At 52.4% G+C, this 22,850-nt stretch overlaps 1 protein-coding gene across 1 annotated transcript in view; it reads left to right on the plus strand.

The window, feature by feature from the left end:
* The window catches only part of C1QTNF1 (C1q and tumor necrosis factor related protein 1), a gene marked incomplete at its 3' end in the record, with an annotated part of 36,834 nt that overhangs the window by 6,939 nt on the left and 7,045 nt on the right, over positions 1–22,850 (plus strand). Inside the window, exon 5 of the mRNA XM_010856520.1 lies at positions 20,974–21,077. Coding sequence (XP_010854822.1) covers positions 20,974–21,077 — 104 coding nt within the window. The remainder of the gene's footprint in view (positions 1–20,973; positions 21,078–22,850) is intronic.

The raw sequence follows: 22,850 nt of genomic DNA on the forward strand, positions 1-22,850 counted from the left end.
TTTTTTTGCTGCTCAGCCAGCAGGTCCGGGGGGAGGAGCCGCTCGCTGGGAGGGGGCCCGAGGGCAGTGTGCTCCACCCGCAGGCCGTTTTCGGCGAGTTATTCCAGAACTTTGGCCAAAATGGAAGCAGGGGATGGAATGAAGTCTATGAGGAAGGAGTTGTTATTCCTCCAGCTGAGATTGCAGGATCCCTCTCCTGGAGGCAGGGAAGCTTGGACCCCTTTCTGCCACCCTCATTCAGAGGGTAAAGAATCCGCCTGCAATGCAGGCTTCGATCCCTGGAAAAGGAAATAGCGACCCACTCCAGTATTTTTTTTTTCTTTCTTTTTCCCCACTCCTTATTCATTAGAGCTTCCCAGGTGGCGCTAGTGGCGAAGAACCCGCTTGCCAGTGCACAAGACCTAAGAGATACATGTTCGATCCCTGGGTCGGGAAGATCCCCTGGAGGCGGTCATGGCAACCCACTCCAGTATTCTTGCCTGGAGAATCCCATGGACAGAGGAGTCTGGCTGGCTACAGTCCGTGGGGTCGCAAAGAGTGGGACACGACTGAGCAACTAACACTTTCATTTTCCCGGAGCCTCTCTCCTTGGCTCTTCCAATCGACCACATCAGAACGTTGATCCGTTTCCAAACAAAAGGTCTGTGTACAGAACTTACAGATGCACAAGGGAAAAATTCAAATTACATTAATGGTGCACAATGAAAAATAATCGCCCCCACACTACCCTGTTTGGCATTCCCTGCCCAGAGGCAATCACTATTACTAGTTTTCTGTGGTTATTTCTAGAGCTATTTCACGATGCACAAACTAATCACAAACACATACATTAAATTACCTTTTAAAAAATGCAAATGTGCTAGACATGGTTCTGCCTTTTTTTTTAGGGTGGGGGGACCCATCTTGAATTCATTTGTTTCCTGTCATGCTAAACTAAATCCTGGCCATACACCATGTTTGTGTTTGTTCAGTCGCTAAGTTGTGTCCGACTCAGCTACCGCTGAGGACTACAGCATGCTAGGCCTCCCTGTCCTTCACTATCTCCTGGACTGATTGTGCTGTGCTCAGTAGTATTTGAGTCTTTGTGACCCCATGGACTGCAGCCCACCAGGCTCCTCTGTCGATGGTATTTTCCAGGCAAGAATACTGAAGTGGGTTGCCATTTCCTCCTCCAGGGGATCTTCCTGACTCAGGGATCGAATCTGTGTCTCTTGAGTCTCCTGCATTGGCAGGCAGATTCTTTACCACTGAGTCACCTCAGAAGCCCCTCACTATCTTCCAGAGTTTACTCAAACTCACGTCCATTGATTCAGTGATGGGATCCAACCATCTCATTCTCTGTCACTCGCTTCTCCTCCTGTCCTCAATCTTTCCCAGCATCAGGGTCTTTTCCAGTGAGTTGGCTCTTCACCTCAGGTGGCCAAAGTACTGGAGCTTCAGCTTCAGCATCAATCCTTCCAATGAATATTCAGGGTTGATTTCCTTTAGGATTGAATGGCTTCATCTCCTTGCTGTCCAAGGGACTCTCAAGCGTCTTCTCCAGTACCATATATACCATATATATTGTTATTACTTTAAATTCTTCAAATCTTTTATTTATTAAGATATCTCTCTCTACATATGGGGCGTCCCTGATAACTCAGTTGGTAAAGAATCCGCCAGCAATGCAGGAGATCCCAGTTCAATTCCTGGGTCAGGAAGATCACTTGGAGAGGGGATAGGCTACCCACTCCAGTATTCTTGGGTTTCCCTGTGGCTCAGCTGGTAAAGAATCTGCCTGCAATGCAGGAGACCCTGGTTCGATTCCTGAGTCGGGAAGATCCACTGCAGAAGGGCTAGGCTACCCACTCCAGGACTCATGGGCTTCCCTTGTGGCTCAGACAGTAAAGAAACCGTCTGCAATGCTGGAGACCTGGTTTCAATTCCTGGGTTGGGAAGATCCCCTGGCGAAGGGAATGGCTACCCACTTCAGTATTCAGGCCTGGGTCCCAAAGAGTCGGGCACTACTGAGTGACTTTCACTTTCACAGTGCCTATTATAACTTTTACAACAAGAAATAAAACTATGCAGTGGATGAGAGATCAAGTCACTCCAGAGATATTATTAGGTTATTAATTTTGCCAACTATGGCATTAAATATCTTCTCTGGGATACTGTCTGAGTACTGAGAGATTGTATATCATATATTTTGGTCATTTCTATTTCTTCTTCTACAGATGCCCCAATATCTCAGTGGTTTTTTTAGGAAATAATCCTTTTCCCATTGATATGTATGCAATGCCTGTTTGGTCATAGATCAAGTTTCCATATATACGTGGGTCTGTTTGGGGGGGCTTTCTATTAGGTTGTACTGGTGTAATTTTTCACAGTAGTTCCAATACCACTATCCTCATTATTACCTCTTTTTAATAAGCGTTTATATGTTGTAGGACAATTCCCCCCTCCCTCCCACAACATCCCCTCCACCCCAGCTTTTTAGGATTTTGAATGGAATTGCTTTGAATCTGTAGATTAATTGGGGGAGAATTGAAATTTTTATGGTGATGAGTCTTTTACCCAAGAACATGGTTTGCCTTTCCATTTACTGTTCAGTTCAGTTCAGTTCAGTAACTCAGTCGTGTCCGACTCTTTTCGACCCCATGGACTGCAGCACGCCAGGCCTCCCTGTCCATCACCAACTCCCGGAGTTTACTCAAACTCATGTTCATCGAGTCGGTGATGCCATCCAGCCATCTCAGCCTCTGTCGTCCCCCTTCTCTTCCTGCTCTCAATCTTTCCCAGCATCAGGGTCTTTTCAAATGAATCAGCTCTTCGCATCAGGTGGCCAAAGTATTGGAGTTTCAGCTTCAACATCAGTTCTTCCAAAGAACACCCAGGACTGGTCTCCTTTAGGATGGACTGGTTGGATCTCCTTGCAGTCCAAGGGACTCTCAAGAGTCTTCTCCAACACCACAGTTCAAAAGCATCAATTCCTCGGCGCTCAGCTTTCTTCACAGTTCAACTCTCACATCCATACATGACCACTGGAAAAACCGTAGCCTTGACTAGACGGACCTTTGTTGACAAAGTAATGTCTCTGCTTTTCAATATGCTGTCTAGGTTGGCCCATTTTCTGAGGTCTTCTTTAATGTTTTTCAATAAAGTTTGTAATTTTTCACCTTACGTGAATGCCTGTCCTATACCATTACATAGAGTGGCTTCATTCTCTAAGGAGCCACGTGCTATCTGCTGTATGTAATTTACTTTACCAGGCCCCTAGTGATGTCATTTTAGGATATCTGTGATCTTTCTGCATTACAGCGATGCTTAGGGGGCATATCCAGAACTTACTTATTGGAGCCCAATTGTAAGTATATCTGCAGGATAAATTCCTGGAAGAAAGATGACTAGGTCAAAGGGGACTTGTATCCTCTGGTGAATAGACACTGCCTTCCTGGAAGCCTGTGGCATGAAATTGCCCTCCTCCCAGTCAGCAGTCATGTACAACCAGGTTTTTCTTTAATTTTCATTGTCCTTGTCTTCTTTGCATCACAGGAGACTTCACCGCGACCTTCTCCTGGAAATTCCCTTCTCCTTTTATTTCTGTGGCTCTGCATGAAAGACTAAAAAATTTGTCACTTTAATTGTTCATTCATGAGTCTACTTACTCATTCACTCATAGTGCAAGGCATAGAATTGTGCCGTCCACTAGAGGGCCTCCAATTTTGTGCATCAAGTAAAGTAGTTTTACCTAACTGGTCTGTCTAGGACTGTCTCTGTGTAACTGAAAGTGCTAGGAAACGGGAGTAAGCATTGAGAGATGGAGAAACTGAGGCATGAGGCATTAAGTGGCTTGATTAGAGTCAGGAGGCATATAAAAGGCAAAAGACAGACAGCGACTGTATTCTTCTATCCCCTACTGCCCAACTTGGCGTGGAGTTGTGAGGGCACTCCTCCTTAGAGTGGGCGTGTCTTCTCCAGGTCTGAAGATCACTCACACATTAGCCTGTTCCATCCTGGCAGCTATCAGTCCGATTCCCACCTGTCCCGGAGCCTTCCAGAACACGGGCAGCACCATCCAGGAGCAGTGAGGGTGGGCCAGCAGCCAGGGAAGCTGGGTCTGGCTGCCAAGTTTCCATCTCAGCTCCTTCTCCAGATCTCCACAGAATCTCTCCCACCCCCATCCCTTGGCCGTGGGACACCACCACCGGAGCCTGCCTGCCTTTCGTTACCCTTTGGAACAGAATTCAAAAGTTTGCAATACCGATCTCTGCCCTTGAGACTGGGATGGCTGGGCAACCCGGCCCAAAAATAGCTGGGAGAGGCCTCAGTGGGAAAAAGAATCACAGAGCTGCTAATAACAGGCTTTGCTTATCTAGAACTGCGCGTCTTGCAGACGTTAACTGAGGTCACGTAGTTTTTTCCAAGGAGGAGAAAACAGAGTGAGCATCGTGACGTGCCCGGGGAGAGAGAAGGAATTGCCAAAGAGTACACAGAATGTGCTGCCTCTGGGCAGAGATTCCGGGCAGTGTGCTCCCCTCCCCCCACCGTGAGCTGCTGGGTTTTACATCCCATGAGCAACCCGTGTCTGAGAATGTGGAGCCACTTGGGAATGTTCAGGAAAACTTTAGGAGTTTGGCCCAGACATCCTTGTGTAGGAGGTGCGGGCTCCTAGGGAATTCCAAGATGGGCGTGGTCTATGACTCCTCTGGGAACCTAAGAGACCTTGATCCAGTGGGGTGGAGGGTCATCATTCTGGTTGGCTTTGGCCTCTGACCCATCACAGGGCTGATGAACTCTCCCCAAGCATGACTGCTGGCTTTGAGTTCTGATTTGTTAGCTTTTTTTTTTTTTAAACTATCAATCTTGTCCTAGCCCTGGCCCAGACTGTCCTAGGAGAAGATATTTGCTGAACTGAGAACATTCTGCCCTGGTTGCTGCGGGTGGGGTTGGGGTGGGCTGGGGGAGGCAGGCTATACCCGTGATGGAGAGAATCAAGCATCGCCAAAATTTTTACTACTTACCACTTTAAGGAAATACCTGACAAAGGGCATGAAGGCCCCGGCCAGCTCTGTGTTTGCGTGACATAATATTTCTTTTCTTAAGGGCAGACTTTGCTTTCTCTGGGAGTGTAGACTTTCGAATCTTTGCCCAGTTGTCTGTTGGCTTGGGTTGTGGGCCCCGATGGCACTACCCAGCGTGTACTCAGACTTTAGTTCCTGTTCTCCGGAACTTCCCATGCCTCAGAGTCTTCTGTTTCTCATGAATATCTTGGGAAACCCCAGGCTCTTGTTGCCACATTTAATATCAACACACCCACCCCCCAGTTTCTGCCTCAAAAAAAAAAAAAAAGAGTAATCTCTTTCTAACTCTTGGGAGATTTGGGGGCTCAAACCAACAGGAAAGAGGGAAGAAGACCATTCTTGTAATGATAGTTATCATTACTATTCTCACACTTGACCCCAAATCCCCCCAATACAAACACTCTGAAAACACAGTGTTCCCCTAAATTTGGCATGAAACAAATTTGAAAGAACAATGTGATTTAAAGTGAGACTATGTGAGACTATGTGACTATGCATGTCTTTCCTTTATCCCACTAAAGACGATACAGGCATCTGATGAAGGGGCCCCACCCAAAGCCCACAGGGTAGGATGCTCTTGTGACAGTTGCATCGTACTCCGGACACATCTGTCTTCATGGGTTCCAGGAAGAGACTCTGGACCTGGCTCTGCTTTACAGACTAAGACCCACCGAGGTAGGGCAGCATCCCTTGGCTGCGGACTCGAAGCCTCCTGTTAGGACAAGCCAACTGCTGCTGAAAGGGACGGTCCTTCTTTGGCTGTATTTCTAGAGCTCTGCTCTATATTGGGCCTCTGAGTTCATGCCTTGGAATGATCTTAGAGGTGACTGTCTTTTAGTTCTTCAACACCAAAGCCGTCTTGCATGGAGGCAGGAAGGGAACAAACCTTCCATCTCCACGTCTGTGTTTCTTTCAAGCTGTGTGCCTAGCTTTGTGCACATTGAATTCTGGTATTGGTCCAGGATTTTCCCAGGTCTGAGTCTCCTGAGTAGGACAAAGGAGGGCTTTCCCATTGCACTCAGGTGGCTCCCAGTTCACAGGAGTTCTGAGAAAGACTTGAATCCTCTAACGTCCAGGAAGAACCCACAGGGTGGCCTCTTTTGTTACTGCCATCTCCCTGCTTTGAAGGTTATTCGAGGACAAAACAACTAGGGGAAGGTCAGTGGGTGTGCTGGCCTGGGGTCTTGTTGACCGGAAAGTGTCCTCGGGTTATGCACGGAACGAAGACAAGCTTATCTCTGGGTTTTCCTGTGTGGATAAGCTACCAGGGATGTAGGGTTTGCCAAGTCTCAGACACATGCCAAAGATCGTGAGCAGTTCTGAGTCTTCTAACGCCAGCTGAAATAAAACCATATCTCCAGGGGAAAAGCATTTACTTAATCTTTCCATGGTGTCCTTGAAGTTCTCTAGGGCTACGGAGGATCAGGGCCACTCGTGACTTTGCTCCCACAGAAGCGAGTTGATGGCCAGGGTCTCTCCACTACCCAGAGCCCCTCTTTCTTCTTCCATCACCACCATTCTCAGCTCGCCCTGGTGAGAAGGTGTGCCGAGTGCGTCAGAAACGCACTCCCCTCCTCCTCTCGTTCAATGTCTTAGCCTTCCAGGCAAACACGTGGAACGCAGAGGTGGAGAAGTCTCTCTGCTTTGCCCTGAGCACTCCAATCCATCATCCTTGCCTCTACATCTCCTGTCTGAGTAGAGCCAGTGGGAGAGGTCCTGGGAGGAGTGACCACAAAACAAAAAGTGCAGGGAGGACATCCAGACAGATTGGAGAGACCGTGGGAGATGGGGAGAAATCCCTCCCCCCAAAATTTTATCGCCACAACAGAGTTGTGTTTCTCAAGACAGATCGTTCTACTTCTCTTGATATGATAAGACGCTAGAACTATCTGGTCTGACTCAGACTTTGGGGATGGAGACCAGCTTGACCAGGGGCAGCTCTTGAGAAGCCCAGGGCAGTTATCAGGATGCAGGGAAGGAGTTGGGGGGCAAAGGATGTTGTTGCAAAAGAACTTTTGTATAAGATGGAGAAAATGTCTGTTTTTCATATCAAGGAATGAAAGGCCCGATAGAGACTGAGAAACGCTGACGTCCCTGCTGGCCCCACCCTGGCTCACATGTCACCCAGAAAGTCTGCACCCCCAGCCAGGGTTCTTAACCTTTGGATCACAGCCTCCTCGAAGAATCTGATCAAAGCATTAGACCGTCAGCGTCCAATAACACCCGTGTGTGCACACACACAGGCACACGTGCAATTTTGCATTCTGTTTGGGCGTTCACAGATTCCCTCAAACCTGTCCAAGGCCCCTGGCACCCCAGCTGGATGTCTCAGGTCTGCCACCATCTGGGAACCGATGGGGGTGGGGTGGCTGCAAGTGCCCCTTGAGAGCCTTGGAGCCTAGCCCCCTGCTGCCCAGCAACTCTGGCAGTTCCCAACTCTCCTTGTCCTTGGACGCCTGGCCCCCCCACACCAGGAGGGACTTCCAGACCCTCAGAACCCCACCCCCAGTGGCCAGTCCCCAGCCTGCTGGCTCCTAGGGTTGCCAGGAGGAGGGCGGCGCGGGCGCTCCCCCCCCGGGCACACACACAGTTAATCCTCGGCGGCTGCTGTTTGGATAAAATGCGCTGGGAGCGTTCGAGGCTCCGCGGCCGCTCACATCTGGCCGGGATTTGCTCCTTACACGTCTGTCCCGCTTTCTTCGGCTCTTCCTCTACTTTCGAGAAACCGCGTTTCCGCTTCTGGCCAAAGAAACCTCCGAGTCCAGGCGATCCAGGTGCCGGGAAGGGGTCGGCTGTTGCCTGCACCACCTCCCCTCCCACCCACCCCCTCCCCGCAAACTTTCGGGGCCCTCTGTTCCGGAGGACTTTTTTTTTTTCTTCCTGCTTGCTCTCTCCTTCGACAAGTCTGGTCTTCCCTCGACCTGGCCGGGAGGAGGCTCCGCCGCTGGGAGATGCTGTAAGAGAGGCCGCGGGGAGAACGCGGGCGGCCAGCTCGCTCCCGGACGCCGGTGGTTGGCGGTAGGTGGCCTGGTGGGCGGGGTGTTTGTGCGGGGCGAGGGTAGGGGGGCCCGGAGCTCCTTTTTCTGTCTTCAGCATACTCAGAGAATCGGTACCTTGACTGGGGCGGGCAGCGGGCGAGGAGCATAGTGGGAGGGGTCGGGGGCACTTGCTGCCAAGGGGCAGAGAGACCAGTTGCGGGAAGGGTCCGGTGCGGGTTCCTGCTGCTGCCTGCCTTGGTGGAGATGCCACGGAGAGCCGTGGCGTGGTCTCCATCTGTGACCAGGAAGCAGGAGGCTCCGTGGCAGATGCTGTTGGGAATGACTGGTTCTGTTTGTTTGTTTTAGTCCCTAAGTGGTGCCTGACTCTTTGCGACCCCATGGACTGTAGCCCGCTAAGCTCCTCTGTCCATGGGATTTCCCAGGCAAAAATACTGGAGTGGGTTGCCATTTCCTCCTCCAGGGGACCTTCGCCACCGACGGATCGAACCGCGTGGTCTTGCATTGACAGGCGGATTCTTTACCACTGAGCCACCTGGGAAGCCCCTGGGAATGGTTGGACCTCCCTTGATTTTTGTGGCGTGTTTACATTGCTTCATTCTTCTCCGGGTGTGAAAAGGAAAGGAATGATACCCAAGTTCCCCCTCTATCCCTGGTGGGGAGCTCCTGCCCCAGTATCTCCTGCCCCAATATCTCCTGGATCATGTGAGATCCAGCCTTGCCTGTGGGCAACTTGGACCCCACACAGAACAGGGAATGCTGACTTTGGCCCCTGCATCTAATGGCTTTGGTGTTCCTGGAGGGGATCCAGTCTGGACAGGAAAAAATGGTGTCCCTTTCCCGGGGACCCTCTGGTCTGCCGGCATCACGAAGGTGGCCCTGGTTGGGGCTGGAGTCGCTGAGCTGCCCTTAAGCCTCTGGATGGCACATGCCTCTCGGTGCAGCACGAAATGCCAGGCATCTCCATAGCACAGGTGTGAGCCCACCTGTCTAGGGCACACATGTCATGTGAGTCTGGGCCTCGCCGTGCACAGCTGCTGTGTCTCCCGTGGGACCCCAGCGTGCTTCAGGCTGACCCACTCGGGGGGGCGGCCCACCCTGTGACTTGTTCCTGTCTCTTCTCTCTTTCACTTGGTTTCTAAGAACGGAGGCAGTTTGGCACACTAGGAGTTTCCTCCTCCCAAGCTTTGAAAATGGGGAGTGTCCTGAGAAACTGAGTTTTCTCAACCGCCAGCTACATCCTGGGTCCCCGGGGGGAGGATGTGAGGTCCTCAGAGGCTGCTGGGCCTTTGCTTTTTATAGTTCAGGGAAGCACGCGGACAGCCCCACGTGCAAGGTCACACATAGAGGCACTTGACTGTGTGTGCTGCCGGGAGAGGCCGGGCAAGAAGTACATGCTCCACAAGGCCTGCTCACTGTCCCTGCTGACCAGAGAGCCCGGAAACACACAGGTGAAGGGGAGATGGGGACTGAAACACACAGGTGAAGGGGAGATGGGGGACCAGAGGGTTGAGCTGTCCTCTCCCGCCCTCCTTCTCCACTCTCCTTCTTAACCTGAGCATAAGAGGAGCTTAGGGATGACCCAACAATAGTAGTAGCAATATAAATGATGACAGTACACGTGCGTGTGTGTATCTGTGTGATTCCCACACAATAAGCAATGAGCAAATGCTGATTCTCAACAATTCTACCAATGGCACTGTCATCCCTGATAAGCTCAGAGAGACTGTGGCTTGCCCAGAGGCAGTAGGTGGAGGACCCGAGGCCTGCATCTCTGTGCCCAGAAGGGATGTGACTTGCTCAAGGATGTGCAGCTTTCCAAACGGAGGCTGGAAAACCCAAGCTTCTCAAGTTTGCAGATTTCTACTTCCCAGCTGCCCAAAGAGAAAGTTCCTTGGGGCCAAGACAGCCAGGTTCTGCTTCCCAGGGACCCTGGCCCTCTCTTCTGGCTCTCTCTCCCCCTTCCTTCTCTCATCTTGAGTCTCTTGGGATGCCAAAGTGAGCAGCGGGTCAGGAAGACAGAGAAATGCAGGTGCCAGAGGCCTTGGATGGTCCATCTTTCAGCCAGAGGACACCGCTGCCTGTCTGGGGCAGGTGCAGCCAGCCAGCGAGGGGCATGCTTGCAGGTGGGAGCTGAGAAAGCCGACATGGCCTCGGGAAGCCTGCAGGCAACTCCCGCCTCATTCCTGGGACGTAACCTCCCTATTCAGGGCAACCAGCGCAGCATAATTCTTTTGGAACATGCTTCTTTCTGTTGTTCTTCCTGGTGCCTCACTCCCTTCCCTCCACCCACCCCCCCTTCCCAGCTGTAATTAGCATGACTCATAAACCAAATATTCTGGCATTGAACTTTACCCATCAAAACAAAGATGAAAAGAATTTCATAGATACAGTCATGCTGCTGGGCGCCCTCACTGGACGTGAGCTTGTCTTTGGGTTTTTGTCTTCAGGGGCCGGACCCTTGTGTGGGTCCCTGTTCCCGGAGTTGGGGGTGGCTGAGGCTCCAGGATCATAGGCGAGAGGTGGTAGTTTGCAAAGTAGAGGAAGAATAGAAAGTTTCCCTTCTGTTATGGTCCCCACACTCTGCTGACAACTTAAGGTAACTCTGCCTGCTCACCTACTAGAGAGAGAAATGGCCGTTTTGGAAGCAGCCTTGTCCCCCCGCTCTGAGAGCCCAGCAACCTTCAGTGGGGCCCATGGCATCCCAGGACACTTCATCTTGGTGGTGTAACTACCACGTGTGCTAAGGCTAATTATTTTCTTCCTGTTTTTACCTGCTGAAATCTGCCTTCTCATAAAGTCAAATGAGACAGGGCAGCTTCCTGGATGGGACTCTTGACATCTCCTTGAACTGACCTCTCCCACAATGCGAGGGACCACCTGCTCACAGTGAGAAGGATTTGGAAAAGGACCATCAGAGCCTGACCAGGTGCTTCCTTCTGTGCTCTCGGGGCAGCCCAGGGAGCCGGTCCCCTGGGTCCCAGGATTTGGGATCCCTGGGGCGCCGCCTGGGCATCCCCGGCCTGGCAGGACCAGTTCTGTGCTTAACTACAGACATGCAGAAGTGGGCACGCTGGCTCTTCCCTTCCTCCCCAAGCCCGTGGTGAAACTTTTGCCACTGCGGCCTGTGACCTCTGACCTTTGTCTTCCTGCCTCTTGGAGAGCGGCTTGGTGCCATGAGCAGGCGTGGGAGCTCTTGAGACCTTTGGGGGCATCTTTATCTCTGAGTCCTCATCAAGGTTGCAACCGAGCAGTGCCTGAGCAGTTGGAGGCAGAAGCAACTCCCAGACCCTGTGAAGCCACTCATCCTTCCCATGCTTGCTTCCCAGGACTGAGCTCAAAGCGGAATGGGTGTGGGAGGCCCCCCACTGCCCACCCAGCTGTCCCTGGCCTGCGCAGAGGCCTTTGGAGTGAACCCCTCTCCAGCTGTGGACGGCACAAGCATAGTCCTGTCCTGGCTTCCTGTCTCATTCAGGATGGCCATCAGGAGAGCTTTGGGCCTGCCTGCTCCTCCATGTCTGACCACTTCCCTGCCTGACCATCTCCTTGGCTCGTTTGAAATTTTCTTGAAATGAGATGGAGCAGAGCAGGAGACTGTGGGCAGGGATGCGGGATGGGAAGGAGGCAGACAGGCGGGGGGGGCCGTGGGGGGTGTGGGGAGCCTGTGGACCCCAGGTTCATGGCGTCTTGTGCTGTGTCAGATGTTGCTGTTGGCCACTGGTGGATCCCCACTTGGGGGAAGGCCCCAAACCCTTTGCCTCCCTTGCACCCCCTCCCAAGTGGGGACATCTGGTTACCAGCCGTCCTCTGCCCTGGGGACTAGCAGAGGAAAAGGACCTCGCCTGGGAAGGCTGCCAGCCCTGGTGGTGCTGCGGGCGGGTGCAGGCCAGACGTTGGTTGGGCTGGGCTCTGCCCCTCTGCCTGCAGGTTCTGAGGCTGGTGGTCAGGGTGGGTGACTGGGGTGTGCTCGGAAACACTTGGGCTCTTTCTGCTTGTGAAGAGTCTGAAGTGAGTTCTGGTGAGAGATGGGTGGATCTGGGTGGGGTTCAGAGTAGCCCTGGCTCTCAGATTTTCCAGCATTCAGGACATCTATCCCCCACCTTCCACTTCTCCCCACCGCCTTTTTTTTTTTTGGCTGCACAGTGTATCATGCAGTATCTTAGTTCCTTGGCCAGGGATCAAACCCATGCCCTCTGCAATGGAAGAGCAGAGTCTTAACCACTGGACCACCAGGGAAGTTCCCTTCCTCCCTCTATTTAAGATATAGTTATGAGAACAAGGGGCTTCCCTGGTGGCTCACGTGGTAGAATCTGCCTGCAATGTGGGAGACCTGGGTTGGGAAGATCCCCTGGAGAAGGATCTGGCTACCCACTCCAGTCTTCTTGCCTGGAGAATCCCATGAACAGAGGAGCCTGGTGGGCTACAGTCCATGGGGTTGCAAACAGTCAGACATGACTAAGCAACTCACACTTTCACACGAGAATAAGACCCATGGTACTGTAATCTGTGTAGACCTATGAGAAAGAGACCCTGAGAATATCCATGGAACAAGCAGACCCAGGCCTGGGAAGCTGGGGAGCTGTGCTAGAGTTCAATGCCTGCCGTTTCCACTTTGTTCCCTTCTGATACTGTGTTCTTCTCCCGGTTCCCTCTGTGCAGGGACCTCTCCTCTGGGGCCCCCACACCTGACCCCAGGCAACCTCTGAGGGATAGGCAGACACAGGGCACACTCAGTGCATCCACAGTGTCGATTATTATTATTATCTTTTGGCTGCTCCATGCAGCACGCAGGATCCTAGCTCCCTGACTAGGGATTGAACCTGCACCCCCGGCATTAGCAGCACAGAGTCTTAGCCACTGGACTGCCAGGGCAGTCCCCCAGAGTCAATTCTCTACACCACTCCCCTCTGCGAGCTGCACTCAGCCTCAGACCCCTTTGCTTCTGAGCATCAGAGGGCATGGGACGCTCACCATCCCTGTGAATGTGGGCGTCCCTCTTCCCTCCCCTCCAGACCTCACCCATGCACCGTTTGCTCTCTACCCTGCAAGAGCAGGGCCCTCAACATGGACATTCAATGGGCCGTAGCCCCCACGCCCTTCCATTCTGAGGTGTGACGGGGGCTCCTGGTGATTCTGTGCCTAAACCCAAAGGAGTTCAGCTCCAGCAGTGGGTGTTAAGATACGACCCCAAGAGATCTTAGCACATCACTTTGATGAGACGGTTATCAGGGTTGCCCCAGTGCCCTGCATGGTGCTGGGCCTGGGACAGGCCCTCAGCAATCTGCTGGAGGGATGGACACGAGGGTTCAGCTGGGAGATAATTTCTGCAGGGCCCGGGGCTGCTGCTGCTGTTCCCACGGTAACCGAGTGAGCTAAGCAAGTGAATGCCTGCCCAGAAGGTGGGGGCCCCCCCGCTGGACCGTGGTTTGGTAGAACCAGCCCATCCTACCTGGCTTCTTCCTGGAGGCCCCCTTGAGGCGCAGCAGCAGGAGCTCTGCTGTCAGGCACACCTGGGTCTCACCTGAGCTCTAGCACCTGCCACAGCAGGGCCTGAGCGGTGACTCCCTGACTCTGAGCCCATTTGTTCCTTGGAGAAATCGAAGTGGCTGTAGGGGTCAAGTGCAGTAGCCTCCGTAAGGTATGTGCCCAGAGCCCAGCACGCAGCAGGTGGTTAACCAGTGGTCACGGTAGAGCTTTGTTAGAAGCAATCTCTGGTAATGGACAGGGCTGCTCACGGGCCCATTAATGCGCCTGACCATGCCTGACAATGGGCTCATGGGTTTTTCTCCATTTCCTCCTGTTTGATGGCTGCAGGCAGCTTCCTTCAGTAGCGAGTCACCAGTGATTGGTGTGTGAAAGGCAGAACAAATCCCCTGCTTCTAGAGAACGTGTTCTCTCCGGCTGGCCTGATTCTAGCCCCGCTCCGGCACCTTCTCCCGCATAACCAGCACCCACGGTAACTCCAGGGTTCTGCTGCCTGATCGGAGCACTGTGTCTTCTTCTTTTTCCATCACATTGCTAGAACCCAGCCCTCTTCCCAGTGCTCAGCAGACACTCAACACACACTTACGAAAGAACGTGGGACTTTAACACGAGGACAATTTATATTCCACACAGTCTGGCTTGAGCCCCAAACTCGCCACAGTGTCCCCAAGCCCCTCCCCCGTTCTCCTCTCCCTCGAATAGACTCAAATTCCTCAGAATAAACAAAATGCTCTCTCAATCCCCAGAGTGGGGCTTATTTGTCATTTTTCTAAGTGGAAAATAATGTGTACTTAATGTGAAAAAATATGTGACTATTATAGGGGAAAACCCCAGAGATACTAAAATAAGAAAATGGCAAACATCCATATTTTCATCACTCGGAGATAATTGCTGTCAGCAGCCAGGTGGGTGGCCTTTGGGTCTCTGCAGTTACTGTATGTGCGTGTGTGGATGTGTTCTTATGTACATTTGTTTTCAACCTGCATTTTAAACTCATCAGCATTTTATGAACATCTTTTCATGCCCGTAAATACTCATCTGTTGACAGAGGTCAGTCCTTAGTGCTGCTGGCTGAGGTTGCCCACCTCCCAGCATCATTTATTTGTTTATTTGCTGCTAAGTCACTTCAGTCGTGTCCAACTCTGTGCGACCCCATAGATGGCAGCCCACCAGGCTCCGCCGTCCCTGGGATTCTCTAGGCAAGAACACTGGAGTGTGTTGCCATTGCCTTCTCCGATTTGTTTATTTAAATGCCTTTAAATGGAGCATGTGTTTCCTTGTTGTTGCAGTCTCCACCCCTCCCTATGACATTACAGCCCAGACCACGGTCAATGGCTAAAGGCGCTTGAGTTTGTCGCCCTGAGCAACCACCTCGTTTTTAGCTTTCCATTGTGTGGATGTACCGTCATTTGATTAGACAGCTTTTGCAGGATCTCGGAGGTGGTTTGTAACTTTGGTTGATGGAGGCAGTGGGTTGCAACTCTTATTTTTCTTTTAAATTTTTTTCTTTTTGGATCTTCGTTGCTGCTCGTGGGCTTTCCCTAGCTGTGGTGAGTGGGGGCTGCTCTTCGTTGAGGTACAGGGGCTTCTCCTCATGGTGGCTCCTCTCGCGGTGCACGGGCTCTAGGAACGCGGCTTCAGTGGCTGCAGCACCCGGGCGCACAGGCTTAGTTGCCCCATGGCATGTGGGGTCTTCCTGGACCAGAGACGGAACCTTTGTCTCCTGCACTGGCAGGTAGATTCTTGACTGCTGGACCACCGGGGAAGCCCGTAACTTTTTTTTTTGAAGTAGAAGGCTTTGAGTGCTGATAAGAGGAGCATTTGAGGCAAAGACGGCTACCTGGTCACACCAGGATTCCGCATTCTGATGACACATAATAGTGTGTCCTTGGTCACTCTCCCCACTTCCCTTCTCCCCCTACTGCAGACCACCCACGTTCCAAATTAGAGACAGAGCTGAACACACTGGCTTGAGTCCTCTTTGGACGATGGCTCTGCTACTTGAGAAGGCCTGAAAGGGAGTGCGGAATTCAGTCAGTACTGAAAGTCAGACCCCAGACCCTGGAGATGCTTGTGAAAAACGCATCACCTGTGTGTGAGGACCTCCTGGCCTGTGAGGGGACCAGACAAGAAAGCCGCTCTGTGCCAGATGCTGGGGGAGGAAACTTCCTGGAAGAGGTGGCATCAGGCTGGGGTCTGAAGGACACGGCAACGGGGAAGGTGGCAGGAGAAAGATATGGAGGATGAGACCGTGGTGTGACTTCTGTTGGGACTTCCAGTGGCTCTAGGTGGCTGGCGTGAAGGATACAGGTGCAGGGGTGGGGATGAGGGGCCAGAGATGAGACGGGAGATAGATGGTGAAGTTTAAACATTTCCTTTACTTTCGTGGGAAGCCTTTGGGGCCAAGGGTGGCATTCAGATGTGCAGGTTTGAAAGTGGCCTCTGGCAAGCAGTTTGGAAGGCAGAGGAGAGACGAGACAAATGCAGGGCTGAGAGAAAAGCGGTGATGGCAGCCTAGAAGGGGAGAGAAGACCTTCAGGAGGCCTGGTGATGGTGCGGGAGAAGCAGGGGTCCAGGGGTCTCCCAGGTGCCAGCCTGCGGCCCCTGTGTGAACAGCTGTACATGCAGGAGTAGGAGCAGAGCTGTTGGGGGCTGAGAGAGAAGACAGAAAGCTAACACGGGGCTCGAGCATCTTACGACAGACTGAGGAGACCTGGTCTGAAGACAGCTGGACACCTGGGTCCGGACCAGCGCTGTCCAATAGGACTTTGCAACCATGGACGTGTCCTCCCAGCTGTGCTGTCCAGGAGGGGAGCCACTTAAGATGTGCTTGAGTGACGGAGAACGGAAATTTTCACTTTGTTTAGCTGTCATTAATGTATCTGGCCCCAGGGGCCAGACACTACTGTTGTGGAGAGCACAGGCCCAGAGCTTGGTGGTCAGGGACGCCTGCTGGGGACAAGGATCGAGGACCCATCTGCTGAAGCCATCATACAGGAAAAGACGGGCAGAAAGCGTTTGGAGTGAGAGGGGCTGAGAGCTGAGGATACAGCCTGGAAAACACCTGTCTCTAAAGGGGAGGTTGCGCAGGGTAATCACTGGGAGACAGGGTGGGCCGGAGCAGGGGCGGAGAGGCGGGTGGTCATCTCCGGCAGGCGCTCTGCAGCGCACACGAGAGCCAGAGCCGTCTGGGCTGGATCGGGAGGTGGCGGGACTGTTGGATGCTGAGCTAAATTACGCTCTTGACTTAGAAGCCACTAGATGTGGGACAACGTTCTACCTTTTGCCAAACTCCCCCCGCCCTGCCCCGTCCCTGGAGATGGCTGTAAAACACGGCAGTGATTTTCAGGTCCCAGAAAATTGAAAACGGTTGTGCTGCTTGTAAAGGGGATAGTGCGGTGGCCGTGGAATTCCCAGCTACTTCCCACCCTCCGTCTTGGGGGCGGTCAGCCCTCTGAGGGTGTCACCACTGCGGGGCAGTGGGCCAGGGCCCAGGCCACCTGCGACGTGGGCTCCGGCGAGCACGAGCTGTCAGTGGCTCTTCTCTCTCGCACGGTTCTCAAAGCGGGGGCAAGCCTGCCGCCCGAGGCCTCACAGCTGGGAGGTGATCTAAGGACAGGGCTCTAGTCAAGGAAATCTTTGTTTGCACTGGGGAGGCTGGGCTGGCCAGGTGCCCCCGAAGGCCCGCCGCCTGCGGCCCACGTGGTCTCCTTGTTTGCAGGGCCTGGGCAGAGATTTAGGCAGTGTCTGCTCTCAGCTCCAGGTGAGCCCTTTCTGGTCTAGGCACAGAGAGTTGCCCCAGGAGAGGATGGAGATGTTTCAGGATGGGGAGGAGGCCTGGCCCGTCTTACCTTGGCTGTTTGGTCCCAAGTCAGCGCAAAGGAAGCCCTCGCTTATTCATCAGCAAGTAGCCCTGGAAGACTTCATTGCCATCCCTGGCCTTGGGCTTTGGAGGGAACAAATAAACCCCCAAACCTTAAGAAAATAAACCCTCTTCCTCTAAACCAGAGAACAGCTTCTTGGAAAAAGGAGAAGAAAGAGATTCAGCGAGGGAGATGGGCACCAGGACGCCTTCATCTTTTGGGAAAGGCTCAGCTTACCCCCAGTTGACCGGCGCATGTGTGCGTGCTCAGTCGCATCTGGCTTTTTTCTACCCCATGGACTGTAGCCCGCCAGCCTCTTCTGTCCATGGGATTCTCCAGGCAAGAATACTGACTGGGTCAAAGCCGGTGCTCTGGGACAACCCAGAAGGATGGGGTAGGGAAGGAGGTGGGTGGGGGGTTCAGGATGGGGAGACACATGTACACATGTGGCTGATTCATGTCGATGTATGGCAAAAACCACCACGAGATTGTAAAGTAATTAGCCTCCAATTAAATAAATAAGTAATTTTTTTTTTAAAAGGGAGACACACACACACACACAAAGAATACTGAGTACATTGCCATGCCCTCCTCTGGGTTATTTTCCTAACCCAGGGATTGAACCCGTGTCTCCTGCATCTCCTGCTTTGCAGGCTAATTCTTTACCTGACTGGAGTTTCTTTAATAAAGGATCCCCATCCCCCACCGCTGCTTCCTCTAGCGTGTTGGGAGGAAGCCAGAGAGGGCCCAAGACCAGCTGGGGCTGCCCCATTACAGAAGGGAAAATTAGATATGAATTGGGTTCCTGGGTTTGGTGAGCAAACGTCATTTATCAAGTGGACGTCACTCTGCCTCCCTCCTGCGCATCACTGGAGGAGCCTGGTAAGTGGAAAATGAGTGTGATGAATGGCTTCTGGGGAAGGAAAGCAGATGCCACGTGTTAGACAATCCTGATGGTCATCAGGGCCAGAGGGACACCCCAATATGGGGCTTTCTTCTTTCTGGGCACCCCAGGATCTGAGTCCAGGGGACCTCTTGCAGCAGCTGGAGAGCTCTGAGCATCTCAAGTGGAGAATTTCCGCCAGATGTCGAAGCAGAGAGGCAGCTCCAGGGCTTCCTTTCTGGTGGAGAGATCATCAGGGAGGGGAGAGGGGGGCAGGAGCAGATGTGCCGCTTGCTGAGCTGAGGGATGGATGATGCTGGGTTGAGACAGGCTCTGATTGGATGCTGAGTCAAGTCGCCTTCTTACCTAGAAGACATTAGGTGTGGGAAGACATCCTATCTTAGGCCCAGCTTTCTTGGGAGATGAGTGTGAAATTTGGGGATTGATGTCCAGGCCCTAGAAAAGCCAGACGAAGATATTTGTCTTGGGGGTAAATTGAGGTCTGGGGCCCGGCCAGAGCTCCTGGAAAGCGTCAGCTGGTACAGAGGAGCAGAGTCCTTCAGGAGATATTAAGGAGGGTTGGTGACTGATTCAGTGTGGCGGGCATGTGAGAGGAAGGCATCTAAATGACTCCCAGATTTCTGGCCCACTGTTTGCTCATGCTTCCTACTCCCCCACCCCCCAACTTCATGTTAATAGGACTGAGCTGCCCAGTGGAGCTTTCTACGGTGATTGAAATGTTCTGTTCTCTGCCCTCCAGTATGGTAGCTCCCAGCTCCCTGTAGCCATTGAGACCCTGGAATGCGCCTAGTGTGACTGGGAACAGAATTTAGAATGATCTTTCCTTTATTTTATCTTTTTGGCAGTGCCATGCAGCATGCGGGGTCTTAGTTCCCCAAGCAGATATCAAATCCGTGCCCCCTGCTATGGAAGTGTGGAGTCTTCACCACTGGACCGCCAGGGAAGTCCTTAGAATGTTCTTTAATTTTAATTGGTTTAAAATGAAATAGCCACAGGTGGCTGGTAGCTACTGCAGGGCACAGCACAGGCCTAGAATGTCTCTCTCCTTTTTTTTTTTGGTAGATGAATATCTTTTTTAAATTTCTAGTTTGTTTCGTTTTGGCTGTGCTGGCTCTTTGTCACTGAGTGGGCTTTTCTCTAGTTGCGGAGAATGGCGGCTAGTCTCTAGTTGTGGCGCGTGGGCTTCTCATTGCCTGGCCCCTGTTGTAGCGGAGCACCGGCTCTAGGGCCCGCGGGCTTCAGTAGCTGTGGCTCCCAGGCTCTAGAGCACATGGCTCAATAGTTGTGGTGCATGGGCTTCATTGCCCTGCGGCACAGGGGGTCTTCCTGGATCAGGGATTGAACCCGTGTTTCCTACATTGGCAGGCGGATTCTTTACCACTGAGCCACCCAGGAAGCCTCCAGAATGTCTCGTTTTGAGTCAACATCTGCCGTTTTTGCCTTGGGCTGTCTCCTTCACTGGCTGGTAATCGCCTTGAGGTTATGGGGTGTTTATAATCTGCAGTGGCATCCCTGCCTCCCAAGCTCTTGCCTGATGCTGTGCGCATCACCGGCATCCAGGAAACCATGGCTGTGTTCAGTTTTCTGCTGAGAGGCAATTCCTGAGCTACATAGGCCATTTGGACTTGTCTTCTAAATTCCTTCTAATCCAGGGAGATCCCGGGTTTCTCTTCCCTCTCAGAGCAGCTGGTTACCCGATGATGATCAGGGAAGAGGGAAAACCATGGTTATAAAATGCTTTTGTCCAAGGGCACTGAGCTGGGTGTGGCCACAAGGCAAATATGTGTAGCCTGAGGGCTGGGAGTTCACTATCAGAATGCTGGCTGACACCCTGGAAGTGGGCGGGCCCCCCAAAGTGCTGGGACCGGTTTTTGAACAGATACAAAGAAACTTAGACTTGTATATGAAAATCCTCTCCTTAAAGGATTCACCACACATCCATTCTGGGGCTCTGGAAGATAAAAATAATTAACCAGGAAGTGTTCTCACACTTCCTGTCTTCCTCCAGACCCTGCCATTGACCCAATTCCTCCTTTTCCCCTCCCACCTACTGTTGGAAGAGGGGAGGAGGTTAAGCTGCAGGGTGATGGGGAGGGTTGAGGGAGAGAAGAGGAGCCATAGGTCCTGGAGGGAGTGAGTGGTAGAAAAAGATGTTCATGGAATTGCCATGGAATCTGGCAACTGAGTGTCTTGCAGGGTTTGGGATGGGCAAGTCCAGAACTTGAGTCATGTTGGAATCGACCTCAGACGCCTTGACCGCCAGGCAGCCAGGAGACTGGACCACGCAGGACCAGATTCAGAAGGGTTACACATCCCTGGCCGAGGCGTCCTGGGGGTCGCTTCCCAGACCTGCCTCGCTGAGCACAGCACGTTCTCCTGAGTCACCTTTCTGGGCTCCACACCCCCTCTGTTGCAGGGGACTTTGTTTCACTGGAAATCACTAAAGTGGGCCAGAGCCAAGTTTGGTTGGAAGTTGGGCAACACTGTTTTTTTGCCCCAAAGTGATTAAAATGATCATAGTCATGATGCTGACTTTGCTGTGGGACTTGGGGAAATGGTTCTGAAGATAGTTGCGAAGAGGGAAAGGTTTCAATCTGGGTTTGCCTTGGCTCCAAAGAGGAGGTCCTTGAGGAGAACCTCCAGCCTCTGCTGACCTCTCTCAGTCCGCCTGGCGCCTCCGACACTGCCAGGCCATCACGGCTCCACCCCCGCCGATATCACCACCCCTTCACGGGCTGCATCCTGGTCTCCGTCTCTTCTGACCCAGGTACAGAAAAATCCCCTTTCTAGACTTTGAAAGAGACATACCAACGTGCAGAAGGGTGCTTCCATTGGGGGTGGAGGACTGATTCTCAACTGGGAGGATTTCTGCCTTCTGGGGGACACGTGGCAAAGTCTGGAGACGGTTTTCGACTGTCACAACTGGGGGTAGGGCTATGCTGATGACATCGAGCGGGTGGAGTCTAGGGATGCTGCTAAACATCCTGCAAAGCACAGGACAGCCCCTCCCCCTCCCTCTACCCCACGACAAAGGCTGATCCAGCCCCAGATGTCCTCGGTGCCCAGGCTGAGGGACCCTGGGGGCAAAGGAATCCAAGATAACTCCTTCCTTCCTCTTGCTGTTATTTTCCAACTTTCCCCAAATGAATTGTATATTACTTTGGATTCTGGGGGGAAAAGATGTTTAAAGAAAGGAAAATCTCTTTTCCTTTCAAGTGATGCAAGTTTGGCATTGAAGAGGAAAACGAGAGTAATTATCAAGGCGCCAAGGAAAAACAGAGGAAATACAGAAATAGGGCAATAAACAAATTTGGAGAATTCAATCTGACAAATATTTGTTGAGCAGAGGGTGCTGCAGGATGCTTGGCGGATCCAAGATGAACAAGACCATGTCCCAGGCCCAGAGGAGGTCACGGGTCTGCGGTGCAGAAACTTCCCGGCCAAGAAAAACTGTTTGCAGAATGAGACAATATGAGAAGCACAAACAGCAAAGAGCACGGGGAATTGGTTCCAGTTGAGGATCTGCGGGGCTTTCCTGGTGGCACTAGTGGTAAAGAACCCACCTGCCAATGCAGGAGACATAAGAGACATGGGTTCGACCCCTGGGTCGGGAAAATCCCCTGGAGGAGGGCATGGCAACCCACTTCAATATTCTTGCTTGGAGAATCCCCATGGACAGAGGAGCCTGGGGGGCTACAGTCCATGGGGTCGCACAGAGTCAGACACAACTGAAGTGACTTAGCACACAGGCGTGCACCAGGGTCTGGGAGACCTTCAGGAGGAATATGAAACACCTGGATGGGTCTTGGGTAGGATTTTGATGTGATCGGAAGGCAGCCTGTTGAATTCAAATCCAGCCCCCACGGCTTATAAATTGGACAGCCTGAGGCTAATCAACTTTTCAATGTCATTTTTGCCTCACTGGTGCTTAGTTACTCAGTTGTGTCTGACTCTTGGTGACCCCATGGACTGTAGCCCGCCAGGCTCCTCTGTCCATGGGGATTCTCCAGGATAGAATACTGGAGTGGGTTGCCATACCCTTCTGCAGGGGATCTTCCCAACTCAGGGATTGAACCCAGGTCTCCCGCATTGCAGGCAAATTCTTTACCATGTGAGTCACCAGGGAAGCCCTTCTTCACTGGTAAATTTGGTATAATAATGAATGAATATTGTCTCCTTAAAGGATTCCCTGCAGGTCCATCTGAGGCCTTTGATAGGGTAAAACCTATTAATGAGGAAGTAATCTCAGAAGGAACCCAAACCCACAGGGTTGTATGGATGAATGGAAATGCTCTAGTGATCCCCAGCACCGGGCCTGGGGCAGTTGTCAGTGGAGCACGGGCTCGAAGGCATGTGGGCTTCAGTAGCTGCAGCGTACAGGCTCAGTGTTGTGGTGCACGGGCTTAATTGCCCTGCCGCAAGCGGAATCTTCCCGGACCAGGGATTGAACCCGTGTCCCCTGCATTGGCAGGGGGGGGCTTCACCACTGGGGCACCAGGAAAGTCCAGGAGAGATTCTTTTAATATGCGTTTTACGAATT

This window comes from Bison bison, unplaced genomic scaffold (genome assembly GCF_000754665.1).
Source record: "Bison bison bison isolate TAMUID 2011002044 unplaced genomic scaffold, Bison_UMD1.0 scf7180017864371, whole genome shotgun sequence".
Classification (NCBI taxonomy): domain Eukaryota; kingdom Metazoa; phylum Chordata; class Mammalia; order Artiodactyla; family Bovidae; genus Bison; species Bison bison.